At 33.6% G+C, this 22,862-nt stretch overlaps 1 protein-coding gene across 19 annotated transcripts in view; it reads right to left on the bottom strand.

The window, feature by feature from the left end:
- CAMK2D (calcium/calmodulin dependent protein kinase II delta) overlaps positions 1–22,862 on the bottom strand; it is a 324,627-nt gene that overhangs the window by 298,426 nt on the left and 3,339 nt on the right. Inside the window, exon 3 of one of the 19 annotated variants that reach the window (XM_030915396.1) lies at positions 18,722–19,339. The exons of the other annotated variants lie outside the window; for them this stretch is intronic. Coding sequence (XP_030771256.1) covers positions 19,294–19,339 — 46 coding nt within the window. The 3' untranslated portion in view covers positions 18,722–19,293. Of the gene's footprint in view, positions 1–18,721; positions 19,340–22,862 lie in introns of those variants that run through there. 19 annotated transcript variants of the gene reach the window in all.

Below are 22,862 nucleotides of genomic sequence, written 5' to 3' on the forward strand. Positions count from 1 at the left end.
GATCAGTTATTTCATAATTTCCAAATCTTTTCAAATGAACACGGGATAAAAATTAATTTAAATATGCAATGAATATAAAATAAAAGAGTTTGCATGGGAGAGCTTTAACAAAAAGTTGGCGCCTGGAGAAGTTTTGAAGGGAAAGATGAGGTAGACTAGTGGAGAACTTGAGGGGTTAGAGTTGTATGTGCAGAGACAGAAACTGAAATGATAAAGCAATGTGCTTAATGACTAATAGTGATATTCAGCAAACCAGAATCAGGAATGAAAGAACCATTTAATGCAGCTTCTGAAATGATTTCAAAAGAAATCTTTTGAATACTTTCCTATGTTCTGTAATAACAGTTGTCTTGCATTTATTAAAGGAGTCTTGGTCCTCAGTGTCTTTTCTCCTGAGTAAGCATTTTTACTTCAGTTAGTTTTAAAATGTCTAGGCATGAACACCACAAATGAAAGATCCAGGAGTAACTAGATGCTGTCTAATTTAAAAAACTGTTCTCAGGAAGTGCAAATCCTTTTTTAATTGCTAAACTGAACATCTGGGTTTTTTCTCTACTTCTTTTCAGCCTGTGAGTTAATTGAGTTAAATATCCTCAAAGGGAAATGTCAAGTTATCAAGAATAAGTATGGCTCCAAATTAAATACCAATAATGTTGAAATTATCAGAAATTGATTTGCCCTTCTACTGATGCTTTGATATCACTGTAAAAGCAGATATAGTTACTTAACATGCTTTAATACAAAGATAAAATCCACTTTATTTTTTTAAATACAGAAACATAGACTCTGCTCAAGCATGTAGCTTTTAAATTCTGAAATTACATAAATGGCAGTTTCTTCATGAGTAAACTGTGATACATGTACCTAATTATAATGAGCCTCTTTATAAGGTTATTACTTGACATCTGACTTGTAAAATACATACACAAACCAATTTTGCTCATGACTCAACCATTGGTAAGCCAAAGGGTAGGCCAAATATGTACAAATGAGAACAAGTTTCCATTCTGCCTTTGAGCTAAACAAGAAAAATGTTAATTTTAAGGAAAACATTACTTCCATTTTTAAATATGAGAAGGATTCTCACCTGAGTTCTATAACAGAATAAAAGAAAAGATATTTTGTTTAAAATTCTCTTGTTGAAAAATATGTTTTTAAATAATAGGGGTAGTTGATGTGTTTTAGCTTTGAACTGAGGGCATAAAATAAAATCTGTGCAATGGAATCCCTAAGAAACACAGAAGATGAAGAGTAATTTAAAAGCTTTGTTCTGAATGTTGGTTATAAGAAATTAGTTCAGTTGTTTCAACTTACTTTTTTTCTCCTTAACTCTTTCTAAAATAAAACATTAAATGGGCATGAAAAACCCTGTGATGATTTTCATTTGATCTGGTTCAGAAGGTACAAATGGAAAGGAAGGTCATAAAAAATACTTCTTGAATCACAATTTACAAATTTACAAAATAATATTCTACTACATTCTAAGGTAGTAGAATGTTTACATTGTTCTTTTTTATTCCTATAGTAACTTTTTGGATTTATCCACTTCAAAAATAATTTTTCCAAATAGATGGCATATACACAGATTACTTAACAAGCATGCAAATCAAATAGTTCAAATTGTTCAGTGTTATCTGTTGACAACAAGAGAGTGGGAGGTCCAAGCACTAATGCCCAAGCAGCTTCCTTATTTCAAGAACTAGCTGACAGCCTAGCTAGACTAGTTATTAAAATGACAACACTTTCACAATCCAGATACAACAAATTTGAAAGGCTGATGGGAAAACATTTTACTGTGTTCATCTCTCTCTAAATGCAATATATGCCTTCATATTAATACAAAGTAAAAACCAAAAGAAAAAGTATAATATGACCATTCCACTTAATCTTCTAAAGTGTCTCAAAAAAATTTTTTTAAACCAGTTTTACTCCTAACATTAGGAAAAATGGAAAAAAAAAAAAAAAAAGCAGAAAAATCAACCCAAATGATCTAAAATATTTTACTATCTTATATGGCAAACTTCTAAATTTATAATCACCAAATGAGTAAGACAGATTATGGAAATGATTCAAGACATTAAAAAAAGTAAAAAAACACAAACAAGACACAATAAAAATGCTTGCCTGACCGAGAAACTACAATATCAATAGCATATAAAAGCCCAGTTAGAAAAGTACATAGGAAATACATATAAAAATTCTGCCTTTTACAGACTTGTACAGGCAAGGCATGGTGGCTCACACCTGTAATCCTAGCACTTTGGGAGGCCAAGGCGAGCTGTTCACTTGAGCTCAGGAGTTTGAGACAAGCCTGGCCAACATGGCAAAACCATCTCTACAGAAAAAAAAAAAAAAAATACAAAAATTAGCTGGGCATGGTGGTGTGGTGGTGTGCGCCTGTGGTCGCAGCCACTTGGTAGGCTGAGGTGGCAGGATCGCTTGGCAGAGGTTGCAGTGAGCTGAGACTGCACCACTGTACTCCAACCTGAGTGACAGAGTGAGACCCTGTCTCAAAAAACAAACAACATAACACAATTTGTACAATACACAACTATGTATAACTTACAGACATCAGTAAAGTATATATGGTGCTTTATAATTTACAGTGTTTTCATAATAAATCACTTGATTCTTACAATAACTGAGAGATGCACAGGAGAAGAGTTATTATTCTAGCTCTAGTAATAAAATAACGTTCAAAAAATTAAAACATACGCTAGGAATTTAAAGAACAGCAATTTTGTAAGAAACAATAAGGTGGCTCAGAAATTTTTGCATTTAATGTGAACAATTTGGAAGAAAGGAAAAACAAAAAGGAGACTAGAGTAGCCAGATAAAAGCCAAATGGCATTAAAGTATATTTATACAAATATATTATCATTGTCATCTTTGCAAATGGCAACAAAAAATAAGAATTTCCATAACTTTCTACAAAAGACAGTACCTAATACTTTTAACATCAGATAAAATAAAAATTAAAATATCCTCTTGTTTATCCTCTTTGTTGGAGCATCAGAGAGACTTAAAAAGCCTCCATCATCTTCATATGACTACTCAGCAAGGAAATATAGATGGGAAATCTTTACAAAGAAGTATGTAATCTACAACCCATACTGAATTTGAAATCTAAGACCTACACTTTCAAATAGAAATAGCCACCTGACTCACTAGTAGAATTAAAAAAAAAGGCCGGGCGCGGTGGCTCAAGCCTGTAATCCCAGCACTTTGGGAGGCCGAGACGGGCGTATTACAAGGTCAGGAGATCAAGACCATCCTGGCTAACATGGTGAAACCTCGTCTCTACTGAAAAATACAAAAAACTAGCCGGGTGAGGTGGCAGGCCCTGTAGTCCCAGCTACTTGGGAGGCTGAGGCAGGAGAATGGCGTAAACCCTGAAGGCGGAGCTTGCAGTGAGCTGAGATCCGGCCACTGCACTCCAGCCTGGGCGACAGAGCGAGACGCCGTCTCAAAAAAAAAAAAAAAAAAAAAAAAAAAAAAAAAAAAAAATTCCACCCAGTAACATCTCCACAACTATATAAAAGTGTATTTGATGTTACTGCCATCTTAAAATCAATTCTTCCAAGTCATCCAACTTACTCCAATCCAACTTTTAGATGCTATTCTTCAATGCTGGTATATTTTGAATACAGTTTTACTATATCTAGTGTTAGACAATGAGTGTACAAAGAAACATTAATATAAACCCTATAACCTTCAACTAGTTAGTCCCAGAAACCAAAACTGTGCATATCATACTTCAATATTTAAAATATACTAATGTAGAAAGGCAACTTACTACAAAAGCTAATCAGCTGGATTTCATCAAAGTTTGTTTTTGTTGTGTTGTATTGTATTGTTTTAAATCAAGTGAAACACAGGAAGAAGCAGATAATGCAATGGCATGTATTCCACATTAATATCTTTCTAAATTAGTACTCATAAAAGTTTAATGAAGTTTATAGATTCCCTGCAAGTCTAGGACATTGACAGCACCCCATATCACTGCAATGCAATGTACAGGGTATTTCATATTTGAAAACATAACAAACACTATGGCCTTTCATTCATATTAAAACTAATATGATAAAACTAGTTAAGTGAAAAACAATTACGAAAAACAAATGAAGGGCTAAAGAAAAAATGTATACTACAAAGCTGAAAGTTTAAAAAGGCAAAAATATCCCTCTGGTTCCTCATGATTCATTAAATCACATTATCATACACTAAGAACTCAAAATATAAATGAGAGTTCAGAACTGGCAATGTCGAGTTCATCAGAATATCCAATATGCACATTATGAAAAATTCCATCTTTCCCTTCAGGTAAATAAGTATGCATCATGATGTATACTCCAACTTCTCTATTTATGTCATAGAACATTCAAAGTAAGCAGTTTACAACATAATAATAGTATTTGGGGGTAAAATGATCTTGCACTTTCCTGTGTACAATAAAGAAATCAAAATTATAAACTCTATCAGTGATACCCTTTCTTTTCATTTCATCCAATTAGAATGTTCAATTTAATAATCATATATACCTTTGTGTATATATATATATATATATATAAAATAATCATATATACCTTTTGGACAAATCCAAAAAATCTTGACTGTTAACAATTGCCAAAAGATAGAAGCAACCTACGTGTTCATCAACAGATGAATGAATAAACAAACTGTGGTATATACATAAAATGAACTATTATTCAGCCTTAAAAAGAAATAAAATTCTGATGCATGCTATAATATGGATAAGCTTTGAAGATATGCAAAGTAAAACACATGAGACAGAAAAAGACAAGTAGTGTATGCTTCCACATACATGAGGTACCCAGAGTAGTCAAATTCACAGAGACAGAGTGAAAGGGTAGTTGCCAGGGACTGAGGGGAGAGAAGAATAGAGAGATATCACTTAATGAATATAGAGTTCTAGTGAGGGAAGATGAAAAATTTCTGGAAATAGATATTGGTGACAGTTGTACAACGATGTGAATGTACTTAATGCTACTGAATTGTACACTTAAAAACAGTTAAAATGGTGGATTTTATATTACAAATATTTTTCCATAATATAAAAAAACTTTATTAACTGCATCTATCCTTCACTGTCCTTTATATTTTCATTAAGGTATAATAGCATTTTTACAATGCTTTAGTAAACATTTCGTATCGTCTGGTTGTGAATGTTTATCTTTAAAGATAGCATTTCTTTATAATAATAAAATTGGAACTAGATCCAAAACAAAACATCAAGCTCTCTAGTAAATGAGAATATGGATTGGGAAGGAGTGAAGAGATCTCATTTGGGTCAATGAATGTAGGCAAGGTCTAGAACCACTCATTTTTAATTTTTAACTTGTTCTCTCCATCCGGAAAGCCATAGTCACATGGTAAATATGCGCCTAAGACAATGTGCCTTTCAGGTTTCCTCATTATTTCTCACAACTTCAAAATAGGCTTCTTCAAATCACAATAAGTCAACCAAACTGCCTACGGTCATCTTGCTAAGGTTAGAAATCAAAGTTTCCAATCATCTATAAAAGAAGTGATAAATCACAGTTTTGTATAGCACAACCCCACAAGAATGAGTGAAGAATCTAAATATGTTCTTTGAAAAAAGAAAAAAAATTGTGAGAAAAAATAAGTTAGATGAAATAATAAACTCCTATCTATAAAAATCACTATACTTAGTCCTCTGATGGTTCTGCCTAAAGAAGACCTAAATGTTATACAAGATGGTCTGTAAATGTTCCCTTCCAATCCATCCTCCACAAATAATGGCTTCATGCAGCTGTTTAAATATACCCATATGAAAACCCACAAGGGAGAAAGAATGTGTGGGAAAGTTGAGCAGTCTCATATTTCCAGTAGACTTACCAACCTGATTTTTTTTTTAAATGAAAATAGGATATTGCACAATGAGTGAATGCAAAAAATATTTTTAATGTGTTATTATCCTCTTTAGTGGATTCTGGCAAAACATAATTCTGGCAAAACATAACTTTTTATGGTTCCTGTATCTCCTTCTTAAGAATCCTGTCTATGTGTGTATATATCTCCATATACTAAATATATCACTAAAAATACAATGAAATAATATTAGTATATATTCACCACTCAAATATTAAGGGAAATTTTCCCAATATGAATTTTCCCACGTCATTGAAAATTTTGGGGGAAGAGTCAACTCTGAAAGGCTTTAAAAGGATATTAATCCAGCCTAGTTTTAAAAATTAATTGAAGCGTTTTATAAATGATGTAATATGGGGAACAATATTTACTAACTCACTTGGAAATATACATCAAATTTTAAATAAATAGAAAAATAAATAACACATCCCACAAATGGGTTTTTGATTTGTAAAAATAAATATTAACTGTGAATTCAAATATTCCTTCAAAAAATACTTTCTTTGTTCTTTTCAATTCCTTACTGTTCAGAACACTTAGAACAACAGTGTAAATGGAAATACTTCATAGATGTGTTAATCTTGTTCTGTCAGGCAGATCAAGAAAATACAATGCTGCAAAAGAACTGAAATTCAACATTCAAATTTCACTGGAAAGAAAGGCAGGGTGTTGCATTATTAGGTCTTCAATGAATCCTAAATGTACTCTTCAATTTGAAAGATTAAAATGGAAACTTCACACTGACCATCAAACTAACCCCAGGTTTTAGTGAAAGACAATTTCAATCTACTTCTCCTCAGTCCTCAGACCCCTATTAATCCCAAGCACAGCTTCCTACCCCAAAAGCAAAAGCCTAGCAAATTTTATGCCAGTGTCAATAGGCTGTGGGTATCTGCCACAGCCCAGCAAGTAATATGCAAAAACAGGCACTCGCCAACAAAAGGGGAACAGGAACGGGTGGATCCAGTATGAGACTTAAAAAACTTTCCACTCAATTAAAAGAAAAATAGCCATCCACATCAATAGTCTAACAAAAGTCTATGATACGAATAAAGCTCCCATGCCAAATTCTTTCTAGTAATAATTGACATGAGTAAAGAGATCATTCAATAATAGGTTGATGTTTCTTTGACATGAAATAGATGTTTCTTTCAACTCCGGGCATAGTTAATTTAAAATCATGGTTAAATAAAAACTTTCCTACATGATATAATACTTCTTCTCATTCACAAAGTGAAAATGGTCATAATCTACTTTCCTATTCTGAAACTCAACTTCCATGTCCTGTTTTTTCAACTTTTATTTTACATTCAGGGGATATTGTGCAAGTTTCTTACAAAGATACACTATGTGATGCTGAGATTTGGGGTATGATTGAACCCATCACCCAGGTACTAAGCATAGTACCCAATGAGCAGTTTTTTAGCCCTTGACCCCTTCCATCCTCTTCACTCCATTTCCTTTTCACACTTTAAAATATCTAAACTATTGCAAGTTCCTTGGCTATTAATTATATGCACATGTGTTATAATGCAAATTCATCTGTTTAGTAATAATTGATTCCTATACTATACTATGGAGTACTATCTTATAAACTGTTTCCTTTGTATTTCTTGAATATGTGTATGTACAGTATTTCCTCCATTCCTAGGTATATCTCAAGAGAAATAAAAACTTGTCTACACAAAAAACTTGGACATAAATGTTCACAGCAGCATTAGTCAGAATGGATAAAAAGTAGAAATAACCCAAATGCCCTTCAGCTGATGAACTGATAAACAAAATGTGGTATACCCATATAATGAAATATTATTTAACAATAACACGTGCTATACTATGGATGTACCTTGAAAGTATTATGCTAGGTGAAAGAAGCCAGTCAGAAAAAAAAAAAAAAAGTTCACATTGTATGATGAAATGTTCAGAATAAAATCTATAGAGACGGAAAGTAGATAAGTGGTTGCCTGGGTTTGAGGGAGAGGAAGAGGTAAGAATGATGAATCATTGCTAATAGGTAAGGGGTAATAAATCTCACATTTAAGCCAAGACCTGGACTCTTGATTTCCCACTTCAATCGTAGTATACTCTACTTTTCCCCTTCTCAGTTACAGTGCCACCATTTGACAGTTGGTTTGACTGGTAATCATCTATTAGTAGATCTAGTAGTAGATCGAGTAGTCATGCCTCCTCACTTTCCCTCACACCTCACAACCTTTCCATCAGCAAGTACTAAATTTCTTCCTCGAAAATCCATCCTTCTCACTACTTCTAATGTCACCTTCACATCTCCCATAGACTGCAAGAGTCTCCTAACTATAGGAGTCTCCTAACTATAGTAGTCTCCTCTTAATTCAGTTTTGCTTTCTGAGGTTTCAGCAACCTGCAGTCAACCACAGTCCAAAACTATTAAGTGGAAAAATTCCAAAATAAACAATTCATAAGTTTTAAATTGCATGCCATTCTGAGAAGCATGATAAAATCTTGTAACACCCAACTCTGTCCAGCCCAGGATGTGAATCATCCCTTTGTCCAGTGGATGCACATTGTTTATGCTACCCTCCTGGCAGCCATCTTAGTTATCACAGACTGCTGCAGTATCACAGTGCTGTGGTCAAGTAACCCTTATTTTACTTAATAATGGCCCCAAAGTGCAAGAGTAGTGATACTGGCAATTGGAATATGCCAAGGAGAAGCCATTAAGCAAAGGAAGCTTTCACTTCCTTTAAGTGAAAAGATGAAAGTTCTCCACTTAATAAGGAAATAAAATAATGTGTATGCTAAGATCTATGGTAAGAATAAATCTATCCACAAAATTGTGAAAAAGGAGAAAAAATTTATGCAGTTTTGCTGTCGCACTTCAAACGGCAACAGTTACATGCACAGAATAACTTTTATTATAGTATATTATTATAATTGTTCCATTTTATTAGTACTTGTTCATCTCCTACTGACTAATTTATAAATTAAACTTTATCATATTTATGTATGTATAGGAAAAATACAGTATATATAGTTTTGTACAATCTGTAGTTTCAGACATCAACTGGGGGTCTTAGAATGTATCCCCCATAGATAAGGGGAGAGAGACTACTATAGTCTTGCTTTCACTCACACTTGCTTACAATGTATTCTCCATATGGCAGCTATAGAGATATTTTTTAAAACAAAATCCTATCACATTACTTCCCTGCTCCACATCCTTAAATGGTTTATCAATGCATTTAAAATAAGATCCAAATTCCTTAACTTGGCTAAAAGACTACATAATCCATCCCCTGTCTACCTCCCAACATCATCATGTACTTCTCTCCTCCTTGCTAATTACATTCCAGCCACATTGACTTTCTTTCTACTCCTGTGCAAGCTCACTGTCACCTTAGTCCTTTGGCCTGGAATGTTCTTTCTTCGTATTTTCTCATGGTTTGCTTCTTCTCATCATTAATGCCTCAGCTCAAATGCTTCATCCTCAGCTCTATCTAAAGTAACTCCAATGAGGTCATTATCTAATTTACAGCCCTTCTATATTTTCTTTATAGCACTGCATGGTACTTATCTATCCAAATGCCTTTAGCCATGTCTCTCATCTTAACTCTGTTTACCAATCTACCCCCAGAATCAAGAACTGTGCCTACACATAGCAGCTGCTCAATAAATATTTGTTATAGATGAGTAAATGAATGAACAAATAAATGATGACTGACATAATGAGGACAATATAAGACATGAGAGCCCTTGGGAACCAGATAAACAAAGTCCAAGGGTTACAAAATTTTCAGCATAAAAAATATCAAACTTTCCTTATTAGATAAAAGCTAATAACCAGGGAAGGTACAAAGTAGATGTCTTCTGGAACTTTGAAGTCTGAACTCAAGAAACTGTTTTGTTTGTGAGAAATAGTGTGGTAGAGAAGGGAAAAATCAGGAATAATTGGATTTTAAACATCAATAGTAATAGTAATGAGAGAAGAAATGGGCAAAAGAATAATAAAGTGGAAAAAACCATTTTATGTAAAAAGAAAAAATGACATCAAACACCCACTAAGGACACCTACTTCAATAACAATTATTGAGTTCATTTTTTTTTTCCCTCAGGGAGCAAAGTAAGCCTTTGTAGTGAACTTGGAAAAGCAAATTTTAAAAAGAGACAGACTTTTTTAAAAAGCATTAGGAATACCAACGGCTTTTGGGAAAACTTACCAAACCAAAAGTCCCAATCATCACAGTCACTAAACCAGAGACATATAGATAGGAATGTAAGCAAGGCACAATAAATAGAATATTCACGATGATGAACCATATTCAACTTTGGTAATATGACATCCAGGATGAACCAACTTATGTTTTCATAGCATGTACTACCTATTTCTGATCTATGATAATTTTTATCTATAAATAGTACTTTCCTACTGATAAGAACTATGTACAACCCTGAGCCATCAAAAGGTGCCTGTTGAGTCCTTTGTTTATGCAGAAAAATGGAATGAAATTGAAAAGTAATAAGGGAAACTTAGATTGTAAATTAAAGATTTCCCAGGTTTCACTTTCAGATAGAAAAAGAAATATACTACTGAACATTCCAAAATGACATCATTCTGGCAGTTATTCCTAGAGCATAAATTTGATTTTCAATTTTTTTTGCTTTCTAACTGCCTCCCTCACCTCAACTCTCTGCTAGATGCAACCTGGAAGGAACATAATAGAATGACAATATTAAGGGTTTTGCTATTAGCTAGTTTGGGTTTATATTCGAGTTGTTCTATTATTACTAGCCATGTGAATTAAGAAAAATTAATGTAAACAAAAGATACCTTTCTCCTTAAATCTTTTAAAAATGCCAGAATCTCTGCAGTTTCACCTTGCTGAGCCATAGGTTCTGGGAGTCATTTTTGGACACTTTGGTGCTAGATTCAAGGCCTGAACCTGCTAATGATTCAGGTTGTTACTACTACTGCACAATGCTCTTGGTTGCCTCCTTTCTACAATCTCCAAAGACCATCCAACTTCTCAACCTCACTTCTGTTTCTCTTCTTCTCAGCAGAACTGTAACTGTCCTCTTCGCCACCTCAAAACCTTTCAGTATGTGCTGTTTTCTCACTCTCTTGCTGCTCGCTGAGGAAAAAGAATGCATTTTCCCTAAACTAATTTCTTCTCACTCATGCCCACAACCTCCTCAACTGTGCTCAATAAATACTACCCTCTTTCCTTGCATTATCAGTCCTTCCCTTCCTTACTTAGTCTTTTTCCTCTTCTTTCAAATAAGCTTTGGTTTTATTTATCCCCAAAGTTAATTCCCTTGACCTGACAAATCCCTGGAATTACTCCCAACTCTCTTTTTCTCTTTTTTCTTCCCCTCCGCCTTTTTTTTTTTTGAGACGGAGTCTTGTTCTGTCGCCCAGGCTGGAGTGCAGTGGAGGGATCTCGGCTCACTGCAAGCTCCGCCTCCCGGGTTCACGCCATTCTCCTGCCTCAGCCTCCCAAGTAGCTGGGACTACAGGCGCCCACCAGCACACCCGGCTAAATTTTTGTATTTTTAATAGAGACGGGGTTTCACCGTGTTAGCCAGGATGGTCTCAATCTCCTGACCTCGTAATCCGCCCACCTCGGCCTCCCAAAGTGCTGGGATTACAGGTGTGAGCCACCGCGCACAGCCACCTGTGTATTCATTAATCATAAGATGATAGCGTTTGGGAATCATTTTATTCCTTCATGTATTCAATAAATACCTGTGGTGGGTGCCAAGCACTATCTTGACAACAGGCATTCAAGCAGTTAATAATGTCAGTACCATTTTTAGACATCTTAGTTTTGGATTTGAGCAGAAACCTATGAAGTTTTTTAAACAGTCATTAATCCATACTGCAACTACAGAACTACCTTTTCTTATTTATAAATACAAACTGGATTGTCTAGTGCACTTTAAAGTACTAGCTGATTTTTTTTTTTTTAATTTCTAATTATCCTCCAGTCCTTTATTTTCTACTTAGTTACTCTTAACTTTTTGTATTGCTCCAAGGCTCACTAAAACAAAATATGAGTTAGGAAAGAGGTTAATTATTCCTCTCTTATCACCTGTTCATTTCAAATACTTCAGTGTTGTAAAATTCCATAATCTGCCTTATTTAAGAACCTCCAACAGCTCTTGCTATACTTAATGATTCATTGGAAGAAAAAATTCCCATTCTTTTCATCCGTTTTTGCATGCTTTCATAAAACTCTATACCTGATAAGTTGATCACCAAGAGTTAGAAAGTGCTTATCTCAAGTTCAGTCTTTATTGGTACTTTCAAATATTCTGGCTTCTCATGAGTATTTTTTCATCATATCCTTTGAAACTTGTTTTCTTCCTACCTATCTCTCAGTCCAAAACTGATTCTTTTGGAAAGCCAATTCAAACATCAGCTCCTCTAGGACGTTTTCCCTGACCTCTCATCAACCCAACAGTTGTTTCCTACACCTCAGAACCCAGTAAACTCTCCCATTGTTAGATTTATCAACCTGAGTGGTAATTTTACTTGACTTTACGTCTGTTCACCTTGAAAGGAGGGACTTTTGTCCTTTGTACCTTCATTTATCCGGCACCTAGCAGAAGGACCAGAACATGGTGAATAAGCATTTTTTGTTAAATTGGAATTGAAATTTAGAATCACACTCCTTAAAATTCAATTTCTCGCTCGCATACTTTGTCATTGGTGGAAACGTACAAAATTTACAGGAAGTAATTAGGCAAGAAAAATTTCGATGACATTTAATCCTCTAACCCATCAATTCTCCTCTATGAATATTTCCTAAGAAACTAATCAGAACTATAAAAAAAAAGTTATACAAAAGAATGTTTATAATAGTGCCAGTCATCATAGCAAAAAGCAAAATTTAAAAAAAAATACTAAGAATACCAAAATAATTAATTGGTGTTCTAGTCACTTAGTGAAGTATAAATCACTTATTAAGAATTCAAAAGATTTGTAGTACATAGGGAAATTTTATAATTTTAAGTAAAAAAGCAGGACACAAAATTGTACTATTTTAGTCCAGTATTCTAAAGAAAAAGGAAGTGACAAAATGTTAACAGTGCTTGTTTGGGGGAAATGAACTACAAATGTGTCTTTCCCTCATTCTATTTTTCCATATTTCCCCAAATTCTGTAATTAGAATATATTTTATGATATGATTATTTTAAAATGTATTTATACAAAACTGTAATAAATAAATATTTATTTCAGAGGTATGTCTGAAGTTTGTAATTCTCTCTATACCTAAAATATTAATATTTAGTATTAAAGCATATAAAATTCATTTTATCAAAGTAATAAAATATTCATCATGGATACAATTTCTACAAAACTGCCAAAATGTACACCTGCACTAATTCCCCAAATCACTATTGCCACTATGACTAAAGTCTTTAAGTCATCATTTAAAAATATGATAGGAATATTTTTATGAAAAGAATATTTTCTCATATGTAAGAGCTATAAATAGAATGTAATATATAACATTAAATATATTGGACTAGCTATCAGAAATATGTCTCTAAGTTAGTATATATATTAGCACTGTAAAGCTATAGAATTATGAACCATCCCCCCCCGCCCAGTGTCTTGCAACATATCACACAAGAAATTTCCTTGAGGAGAGAACACAAGTGCTTTTCAACATATAAGAGCCTTCCAATACAGAAACAAGTACACTCTCTCTCACCAAATTTCTCAGCGACAGACACAGCAGTTGAAACAGCTAGCCTCTAACTGCCTTTACTAAAAAAATCAAACATCCTCTAAGCAAATAACATCCATGATATGTACATCTAAAACTCTATAAAGTGTCACCATACTGCTTAAAAATGAGCTTTGTCAAAAAATAAACGAAAAAGTAAGTAATCAGTTACCTCTGTAGAATGGATCAAAAATTTTTTAAACTCAAACATGTTAAAATAATTTAATCATGACATGAGTCTGGAATTATTAAAGTGGTGCTGATGGACACATAGACCATGAGAACGTTAGCCCTCATTAATGAGCCACTTTATAATACATGGTTTTAAAAAAAAGCAGCAATAAGAATTTGCAAGTAGTTGCTCAAAAAGAAAATACTGAATTATACAAAACTGTTTCCAATAAAGCAGAATTTGTCATGACAGAACTTATGAAATAATTTGTGAATTAGAAATTAATTTATAGAATTATTGTATGCCATTTGACATGAAGATGAAGTCTTAGTCAATTTTCATTTACTTTGCCAGTCATAGGTTTCTCTTTGAAGCACGTCTATTTCAATATATAGAATCTTACTTGGTCATGCAATTATTTGTCCATTTATCCAACAAACATTTACAAGTATCTGCAATATTAATTACTGTGCCAGGCACAGACTGAAGATAAACTAAGAAACGTCACCAAATGCCTGAAGGCCACAACATGTATGACTGCAATACAAGGGGAGAAATCTGGCAAGCTCCATAAGATATGAAAGATCTATTGAAAGGACAAAGAAGGAGATAACAATCTCTCTGGCTAGAGAAAGTAAGGAGAGGTGAGAGAAGAAGGTAGAGACCACGGAGGAGGCAGCACCTGAACTGGATCTTAAAGGAGAGAGTACTGCAACAGTACCAGGTGTACTCACTCCCTCAGGAAGATAGAGCAGGCTCCCTGTGAACAGGCTGCCTATTCCCTTCTTTAGCAGGTTCACCTAATTTATTCAAAATACAACCTCACACATCAATCTTTTCAGGAAATATGTGAGACCAACCTCCCTGAGCCTGTCTCTGCATGCTCTCAAAGGCCCTGTGCACGCGTCTATCACAGCCCTTTCACAAACTTTACTAAATGCCAGGCTGTCATCCATACTCATAGGCCAGGAAATACTTGAGGAAGAAACGTCTTTCACCTCTGTATCTCTAAAACGTATCAAGTTGCCCAGCACAGCGAGTGCTAAAAGATCTAATGATGTACTGAATAAACAAATAAAAAATGTGCAACTATCATCTACCAAACCGATTTAGGAGGCTATCTAAAAGAGTTGAAGCAGCCAGGCACAGTGAGTGGCTCATGCCTATAATCCCAGGTCTTTGAGAGCCTGAGACGGGGGGATTGCTTTACAGCCAGGAGTTCAAGACCAACCAGCCTGGGGAACACAGAGAGACTTTGTCTTCACAAAAAATAAAAACAAACAGCTACTTGGGAATGGTGCCACATGACTGTGGTTCCAGCTACTCAGGAGGCTGAGGCAGAAGGATCACTTGAGCCCAGGCATTGGAGGCTGCAATAAGCTAGGTTCTCACAAATGCACTAGAGCCTGGGTAAGAGAAACGGTGTCTCAAAAACCAAAACAAAAGAGTTGAAGCAAAAAGAAAAGAGAGTTCAAATTGGGATGGTGAAAAATAAGGAAAAAAAGAAAAAGGTGTTGAGATGGGGTAAGAAAAAAAAATCAGGTATGCTTGAAAGTTTAGGAAAACTATTGTGCCATTGACAGAGGGGTAAGTTGATGAGTCTCCTGGGAATATGCCGAGTTTGGGGCGGTATTACTAACAAATACCACTCAGCAGAAATTCAAATTATCCAGAACATTGCCTCAAAAAAATGCAGAAGTACTTATTTCCTCATCAAAACATCAAATTTTAATTTAAACACTAATAGCATAATGTGGCATATCTCAACTATCCACAATTTCTTTATAAAACAGAAAATTTTGATAAACTTTCACTTACTATATTTACATTTAATGTTACTTTTATATAAGTTATTCATGTTTTATTTCAATGTGTATACATTATCATTAATAAAATTTCGGCCAGGTGCCGCGGCTCACACCTGTAATCCCAGCACTCTGGGAGGCCCACGTGGGTAGATCACCAGGTCAGGTGTTCAAGATCAGCCTGACAAACATGGTGAAATCCCGCCTCTACTAAAAATGCAAAAATTAGCCGGGCGTGGTGGCGTGCACCTGTAATCCCAGCTACTCAGGAGGCTGAGGCAGGAGAATCACTTGAACTTGGGAGGTGGAGGTTGCAGTGAGCGGGGATCGCACCACTGCACTCCAGTTTGGGCAACAGAGCAAGATTCTGTCTCAGAAAGATATATATAAAAATAATTTAAAAAGTTTATCAGACATAGGAAGAAAATAATTTCCTGTTACTAAAAAAAATCAAAATAAATTAAGCATTGCCTATATTTAAGAGAGAGGGTAAAATTATATACTAATATATGAGAAGTAATGCATTTTATTCCACGAGTTTACACATATACCACACAAAATAAAATACAATTTACCTAGAAAATGGGTACATAGATTTATTCTATGAATGACTGATTGGTCCACTGAAATCAGCCAGTTAATTAAAAAACTCCAGGGTATGAATAAAAATAAATATAAAAAAAAAACTCCAGGGTATGAATAAAAATAAAAAGAGGTTTCTCTCCTAAAAAAGTTAGGGATAGGGATTAGCTCTCAGGGAGATACAAGGGATAAGGATCAACAAAAAGCACACAGGTAGCTTCGAAAGTAGGGAGAATGTTCTAGTTATTGGGTGGAGGCTTACTGAGTGCTTATTGTTATAAAATTAAATATATATGATATAATTACATATATCAAATTTTATGCAATAAAATTTTTAAAATTCCTATGTAATCAACCTAAAGGAAAATAGGAAACCTACTGTAAAACAATTGACTGTATATAAATATTATATCACAATACTTTCTCTATGTACCTTTATATTACTTGCTGCACCTAAGTTTATTTTTCCAACAAATATAGAACTTGACAATTTTATATTTTTCTTTAAATTGCCACCTTTTTGTAAGAATTTGCTACATACAACAATGTTGTTCAAAAGGAAACTACAAAACAACAAAAATTTGTCTTCCATTCTTCACTGGTTAAACAAGATGAACCAGAAGAGTAGAACAGCTTTCTGAGTAGGTTTCTCTGGGATTTGGTGAAGGGCTGAGTTTTTGTTTGCAGTGACAACTGAATCATTTAGAAGAAGTAATCCTAGAAACTTATTGTATAGTGAGATATTTTTAATCAGTTAATGAATTAAGTTTACTAAAATACTTAACTCCCCTTTAACCATTTTCCTACCATTTTATAATAATAACATTTTTCACTATATTGTTTTCCTTCCAGAAGATAGCATGGAGGGACTGTCTGAACCTTCACTTTGATCTTATGTTACAGTAGCATTTAAAAGACTATCTTCTCTCGTAAGTTGGAACTCTAAATGTATTTTCCCAAAGAAATACTCAATTCCCCACACTGCAATGGGAAGATAAAATGTAAGGCATAGTGCTTTGTATGAAGGACTCTGAAGTGTGTAAGAACAGTTAAGCACACACAGGTGAATACAGAGAGGTTAAGATAAGTTCTTTCTAATAGCAATCAACAGGAGGTGACAATGGAAAGAGTCAGACTTTACAGCCAGAGAAAACTGGATTGAAATCCTGACTCTTAATCAGTTACTAATTTTGAGGCCTTATACAAGAGCCTCAGTATCCTTTTTTAAAATGGATATAATATTGTTCTAGGAGGCTGCAGTGTGGGTTAAATAAAGCAAAGTATCTTGTAAATATATACCTATTGTCTCATAGAAGGGTCTCTTCAAATAATGGCTACTAATATTTATATTTTTCTAAATTATTATTAATGATGAAGATGGCATTATTGATTTTGGTAGTAATAAACATGGTTCTAAGGAGTTAAAATGAGACTGTAACACCAGAAAAGGGGGTCAGGTAACTAAAAAAACCAATGATGTCACTGTGTCATTGTGTGTAATTACAATGATAGTTAAGAGATTTAAAAGCAAAACCAAACAAACTTAACAAAAAAAGCTGCCCTCTCTCCTCTTCAAACCTGCCAGTTTCCCTATGCTAGAGTAAGAGAAGTTATGGCAGATGAAATGTCTATGATTTCTCCTAAGTATTGCTATATCCCTCTCAACTGGAATTAGAGGAATTTTGTCACTTAAGAAATAGCCTACTTCATTTAAAATAATCTTATTCTAAAAATAACTGTATACTGATAATTACAACAAATTTACCATATGAATAACATAATATTTTGTTATAATCAGATATTTAAACTACTTTGAGCAACTTCCCCAAATCGTTTATTTAGACTCTTTCGTTTTCGGGTGGGGGGGGTGGTACTTAAGCCCCATCTACATTATAGCTTTCAAAATTTCTTTAAATCAATACTATATGAAAGCCTTTCTTTATATCCCTGGGCAGAAATAATCTTTTCCTCCTTTAAAAGCCCATAGTACTTTATTCATGCTTGAATTGTAATGCCATTTATGTCTTCTATTATGTCTATTTATGTAGATAGCCTTTATTTTTCCTAACAGTGTCCACTGAAATCATTTAATATTTATTAAACACATAAAGTCATGTGAATATACTTAATGATCTATAAAGTGATTTGAAATATAAAGATATGTTTTAGAGTTAAAAAGTTGCTAATACTCCATTTAACGCATTGCAGTGTAGTTTACTAAAAATACTATTGTAACTTAAAATATTTAATACAGCCTCTATGTAAATAATCATTAATTAATTGCCATTGATTAAAACACTACATACATTACACCTCAATAAATGGTGAAGACTGATGTTAAAAAATATACCAACCCCGTCCTAGAGATACTACGAGTTAACCTCAGTATAAGCCCAAGGAAAAGACTTTAAAAATAAATTAAAATTCTAGTTAACAAAAAAGTTAGATGCCCAAGAAAAGCCCAGTACATATAAGATTTCTAGTAATTTGTGATTATTACCATTCAAAAGATCCATAAAAGGTGATATACTGCTAAATTTTAATTTTTATATTCAGTTTATTCAACATTTCAATGGAAATGAGAAGAATTAATCTAATTGTCTAAACAAAGTTCTCACACAATCAGGTAGAGATTTATACTAGTTATTAATATCACAGTACGGCACCTGACAACAACTTTCTTTATTAAGTTTTCTTTATTTAATGAAATACAGAAAAGGATTCTATTATTTCCTGGAAGTGTGGATATACTTTTTTTTTTATTATTTGTATCTCCTAACCAGTTTTGAATAGCAGTAATGTTTTCATTCAACAAAAGAAGAAAATGAATGTTTAATATCAAGACCTATGAAAGAATGTAAATACAACTAAACGTAAGTAAAGGATACAAAATAATAAGGATGACACATGCCACTTCTGGGTCCATAACTGAAGAGTTGGGGAGATTCCATGTACAAATATAAAAATGATTTACTAATTTTTTTCTTAAAAAACTGTTCTTGCCAAGAAACCTTCAAATTTTAATTTGTCCAAATTGTTCCAATTTGCCAAATCAATAATGTATAATCAGAACTTAATCCATCTATATAGTTTCGGTTCTACTTCCAATTCAAGACAAGTAACCCTGAAGTTGAGAAATAACAGTACTTTCTTGACTACATGGATGCCAAAAATAAAAGAAAAGTAGCAAAAATTAGTTTTTAACATCCCTTTTATAACATCAAAAAGGGTTACTTAGGGATATATATATATATATATGCAGATATACATATACACACACACACACATTTAGATTTTATAGATGAGGCCTAATTTTGTATACATGGGCAAGTAGTTTTATAAAGTCCTGATTCATGTACTACTAATATCACCAATTTAGGAATTAATAAAACTAGTAAAATCAAAGAATATCAAAGTGACTTAACTGATTAAGCCTGAAGTTTTACAGAAATATAAAATGAAATCCCTTTTAACTTTAGCAATGGAGTAGAGGTAACATACACTTGTAATAACTTATTTTTTAACCCTATACTATAATGTATTATATTTTACAAAAACAGCGCCTGTGGCACATCAGACTCTATATAAACAGTCAAGTGGTTTCTAACGATCAAGAAATACACTGGAAGATGAATGTCAAGAAGCCATTACTTCCACATAAAATATTTTACCGCCTCGAGGCTTTGAAATGCAAAATAAACCATAGATACTATTTCTAAAGATATCTGCCATCAGAACCATCAGTCCACTGGATTCTGAACTGCAATCACAGCTCTTCTTGGACTTTATATAATTTGACAACAGTGCACAGTTCTAAACATGTATAAATAAACAGAATATCAAAACAGCAGAAAAAGTTGGCTTTTGTTAAGTACTACCCTAACTGTGTTTGGGATTAAAATGGTGTAATTTCTAATTCTCATGGTGAAAATATAAGGCAAAAATTCTATTATCATTATTCAACATTTACTAAGCATGCCCTCAATGCCCATCTAACAAAAACTTTATAGAAGATAGAAGTTACCTATAAAATATAAGATGCTTGAGATGCTTCCATACTACTTTTTATTTTCAAAATAAGCGAAATTATATATGAGTGTATTCATTTACATGCTCAGTATAGTATAATGAATGTTCTATGCATGCACATGCTAACACAAAAGGTAAGAAATTCTTCAATTGACTCAGAGTTCCCCAAATATGGTATGTATGACTAACAGCTGAGAGGAAATACAACTGAAACTGTCTGCTGGAAATCCATTAAAATCTAGGCACAGAAAAATGCCTGGTTGACAGTATAGTTGGATGTGCAAATTTATGCAGGAATATAGCCAAATTTTTGGCAATTCCCTCGTGGTCTTAAATTTATTAACAATAGCCCTTTCTTTTTCAGTTGTAATGTTATATTTAAAGAACATTAGTGGAGTTGGAGAAGCTGCCTGGTCTTTAAAACAAATAGACTAAAGGCTTGGGTATACAGACTCATGGAATTTCAAATACAAACAAAAATTTGCACAAAAAAAGTATGTTCCACAAAAGTTGCTATATGCAACTCTCAAAAATCAGTACCTTAGAAAAAACAAGCATACTATTTTGCAATTCATTTTACATTTGCCTTTGAATATATTCATTATTTTTAAAATTTTTCTGCAAAAATGGTTTATTTGGATCATTATTTTCTCTGAAACGAGTGTCATTAAAGAATTAACACGTTAAGACATATCCTCTTAATATGCTACTTCACAGATTTATTTTCAGTATTTGCTTGTTGTTAGGAGTAAATTAAGTACTTAACACTTACAAGTCATTCAACAACTATATTTGATTCTCGTTACTCTGTACTGAGCCCTTTCTATGCCCTCAATTCTGTGGAATGTTATATCAAAAACTGAAAACATGGTATTTTTTTCTTCAAGAGTTTATAATTCAATATGAGTACAGGTTAAACAAATGAATTCATTCAAAGGCACAAATATTCTACAACCAGCTCCAATTAGTGTTACAATATAAAATAAAATTGTTGACCATTTTGAAGGAAAAGTTCTGTAATTTTTCAGAAGAACAATAATAAGAGGTAAAATTGACACAATACTTTGCAGTTTAAGAAGTGATTCTTATTAAATTCCCTGAATCCTCAGAACCCCCCATGAGACTCCATAAGTATAATTTCCCATTTTACTGGTGAAGAATCTGATATCCAGAGAAGGAAAGAGACTTTATACCTAATTAGTAGAGCAAAGATTCAAACGTAGTTCTCATAGCTAAATCAAGGCTGCCACTGGATTTATAAGTTCTTTCACAAAAGTAATCTAATATGATCATAATGACAACTTTATTAGATAATAATAGTAGATAATATTCATTGACTGCATATTGTGGGGTAGGTGCTGTTCTATGCTATGTTCATTCATTCATTGCACACAAAATCCTGTGAGGAAGGATTCTGTTATTACTTCCATTTTACAGATGAAGAAACTGAGGCTCAGAGAATATAGTTAACATGCCCAAGATCACACAACCAGTAGGTATACGCATCAGAAGTTAAACTCAGAGCCTTTGGTTGCAGTATTAATAATGTTCTTCACCACCAGCTCACTCTTAGGTTGGTTAACATACAACAGGTTAAGAAACTTGCCCAAAGTCACAAGGAAAAAAAAATGGCAGAGAACAGGCAAGAAGAATGTCTCCTAACTCTTCACCCTAGTACCTTTTCCTAAGTAGAGTAATTAAAATCATTAAATCCAGAAGGGGTAAAAAGCTTTAGGACACGTATATAGTTCTTTGAAGCAGAATATGAGCAGGTAAGGAACACTGGTGGAGTAGCAAGGAGAAGAGATTCCATCAGGCCAAAGAAGACTTCTCCTCCACAGATTGAAGGGAAAAGAGAGTAAAATGTATGTGATAAGGCCCAAGTATATTTGTTATTTTGATTTAGGGAGCACAAATTCAGATGAGTGAAGAGGGATGGCTCTAGTTAAGAAAATTAGTAAAAGTGAAGCACTACACTGATTTGTTTTGAAAGAAACACCACCAAAAATCTTGGAATAGGTATTGTAATCCTTTCAAAAGAAATGATACCTCCACCACAGCCAAAATTATCTAGCACACAGAAGAAAATAAGAGAAGCACTGAAAGATTCTAACTACACATTTTCATTTTTTTAACTTAAAATGACACTTGGAGTTTAGCAATTCCTTTTCACTGTTAAAACCTTCCTGTGGAGTAGAGACTAAGAGAACATAATTAACATAATATCCTTCTCATTAGTTTTCATACCATGATTCTATGGTGCTGGTTACTTTATAGATCTTCCTCAGAATCATGTCAAAATCAGATGAAGGAAATTAAAACAACATCCCATGCAAATGGATAAACTAAAATACCAACCTAATCCTAAAGTGCATGTTAAAAGTAGAATTTGCAATAAATATGGAAAAACTAATCATAGCAGAGACCAAAAGCAATGATGCCAGAACTTTGGTAAGAAGCACTTTTGAAAAGACATATTAAATGAGGAAAACTAAACCTAATGGAATTTCTTCTCTCATTACTTGAAATAAACCAGGTCACTGAGATGAGCTTACACTATGGTATTTTGTTCATTTTCATTTCATTTTTATTTCATCAAACCATAAATTCCCATGGAAATACCTCAGACACGTGCCCACAATAATTGGA

This window comes from Rhinopithecus roxellana, chromosome 2 (genome assembly GCF_007565055.1).
Source record: "Rhinopithecus roxellana isolate Shanxi Qingling chromosome 2, ASM756505v1, whole genome shotgun sequence".
NCBI classification, from domain to species: Eukaryota; Metazoa; Chordata; class Mammalia; order Primates; family Cercopithecidae; genus Rhinopithecus; species Rhinopithecus roxellana.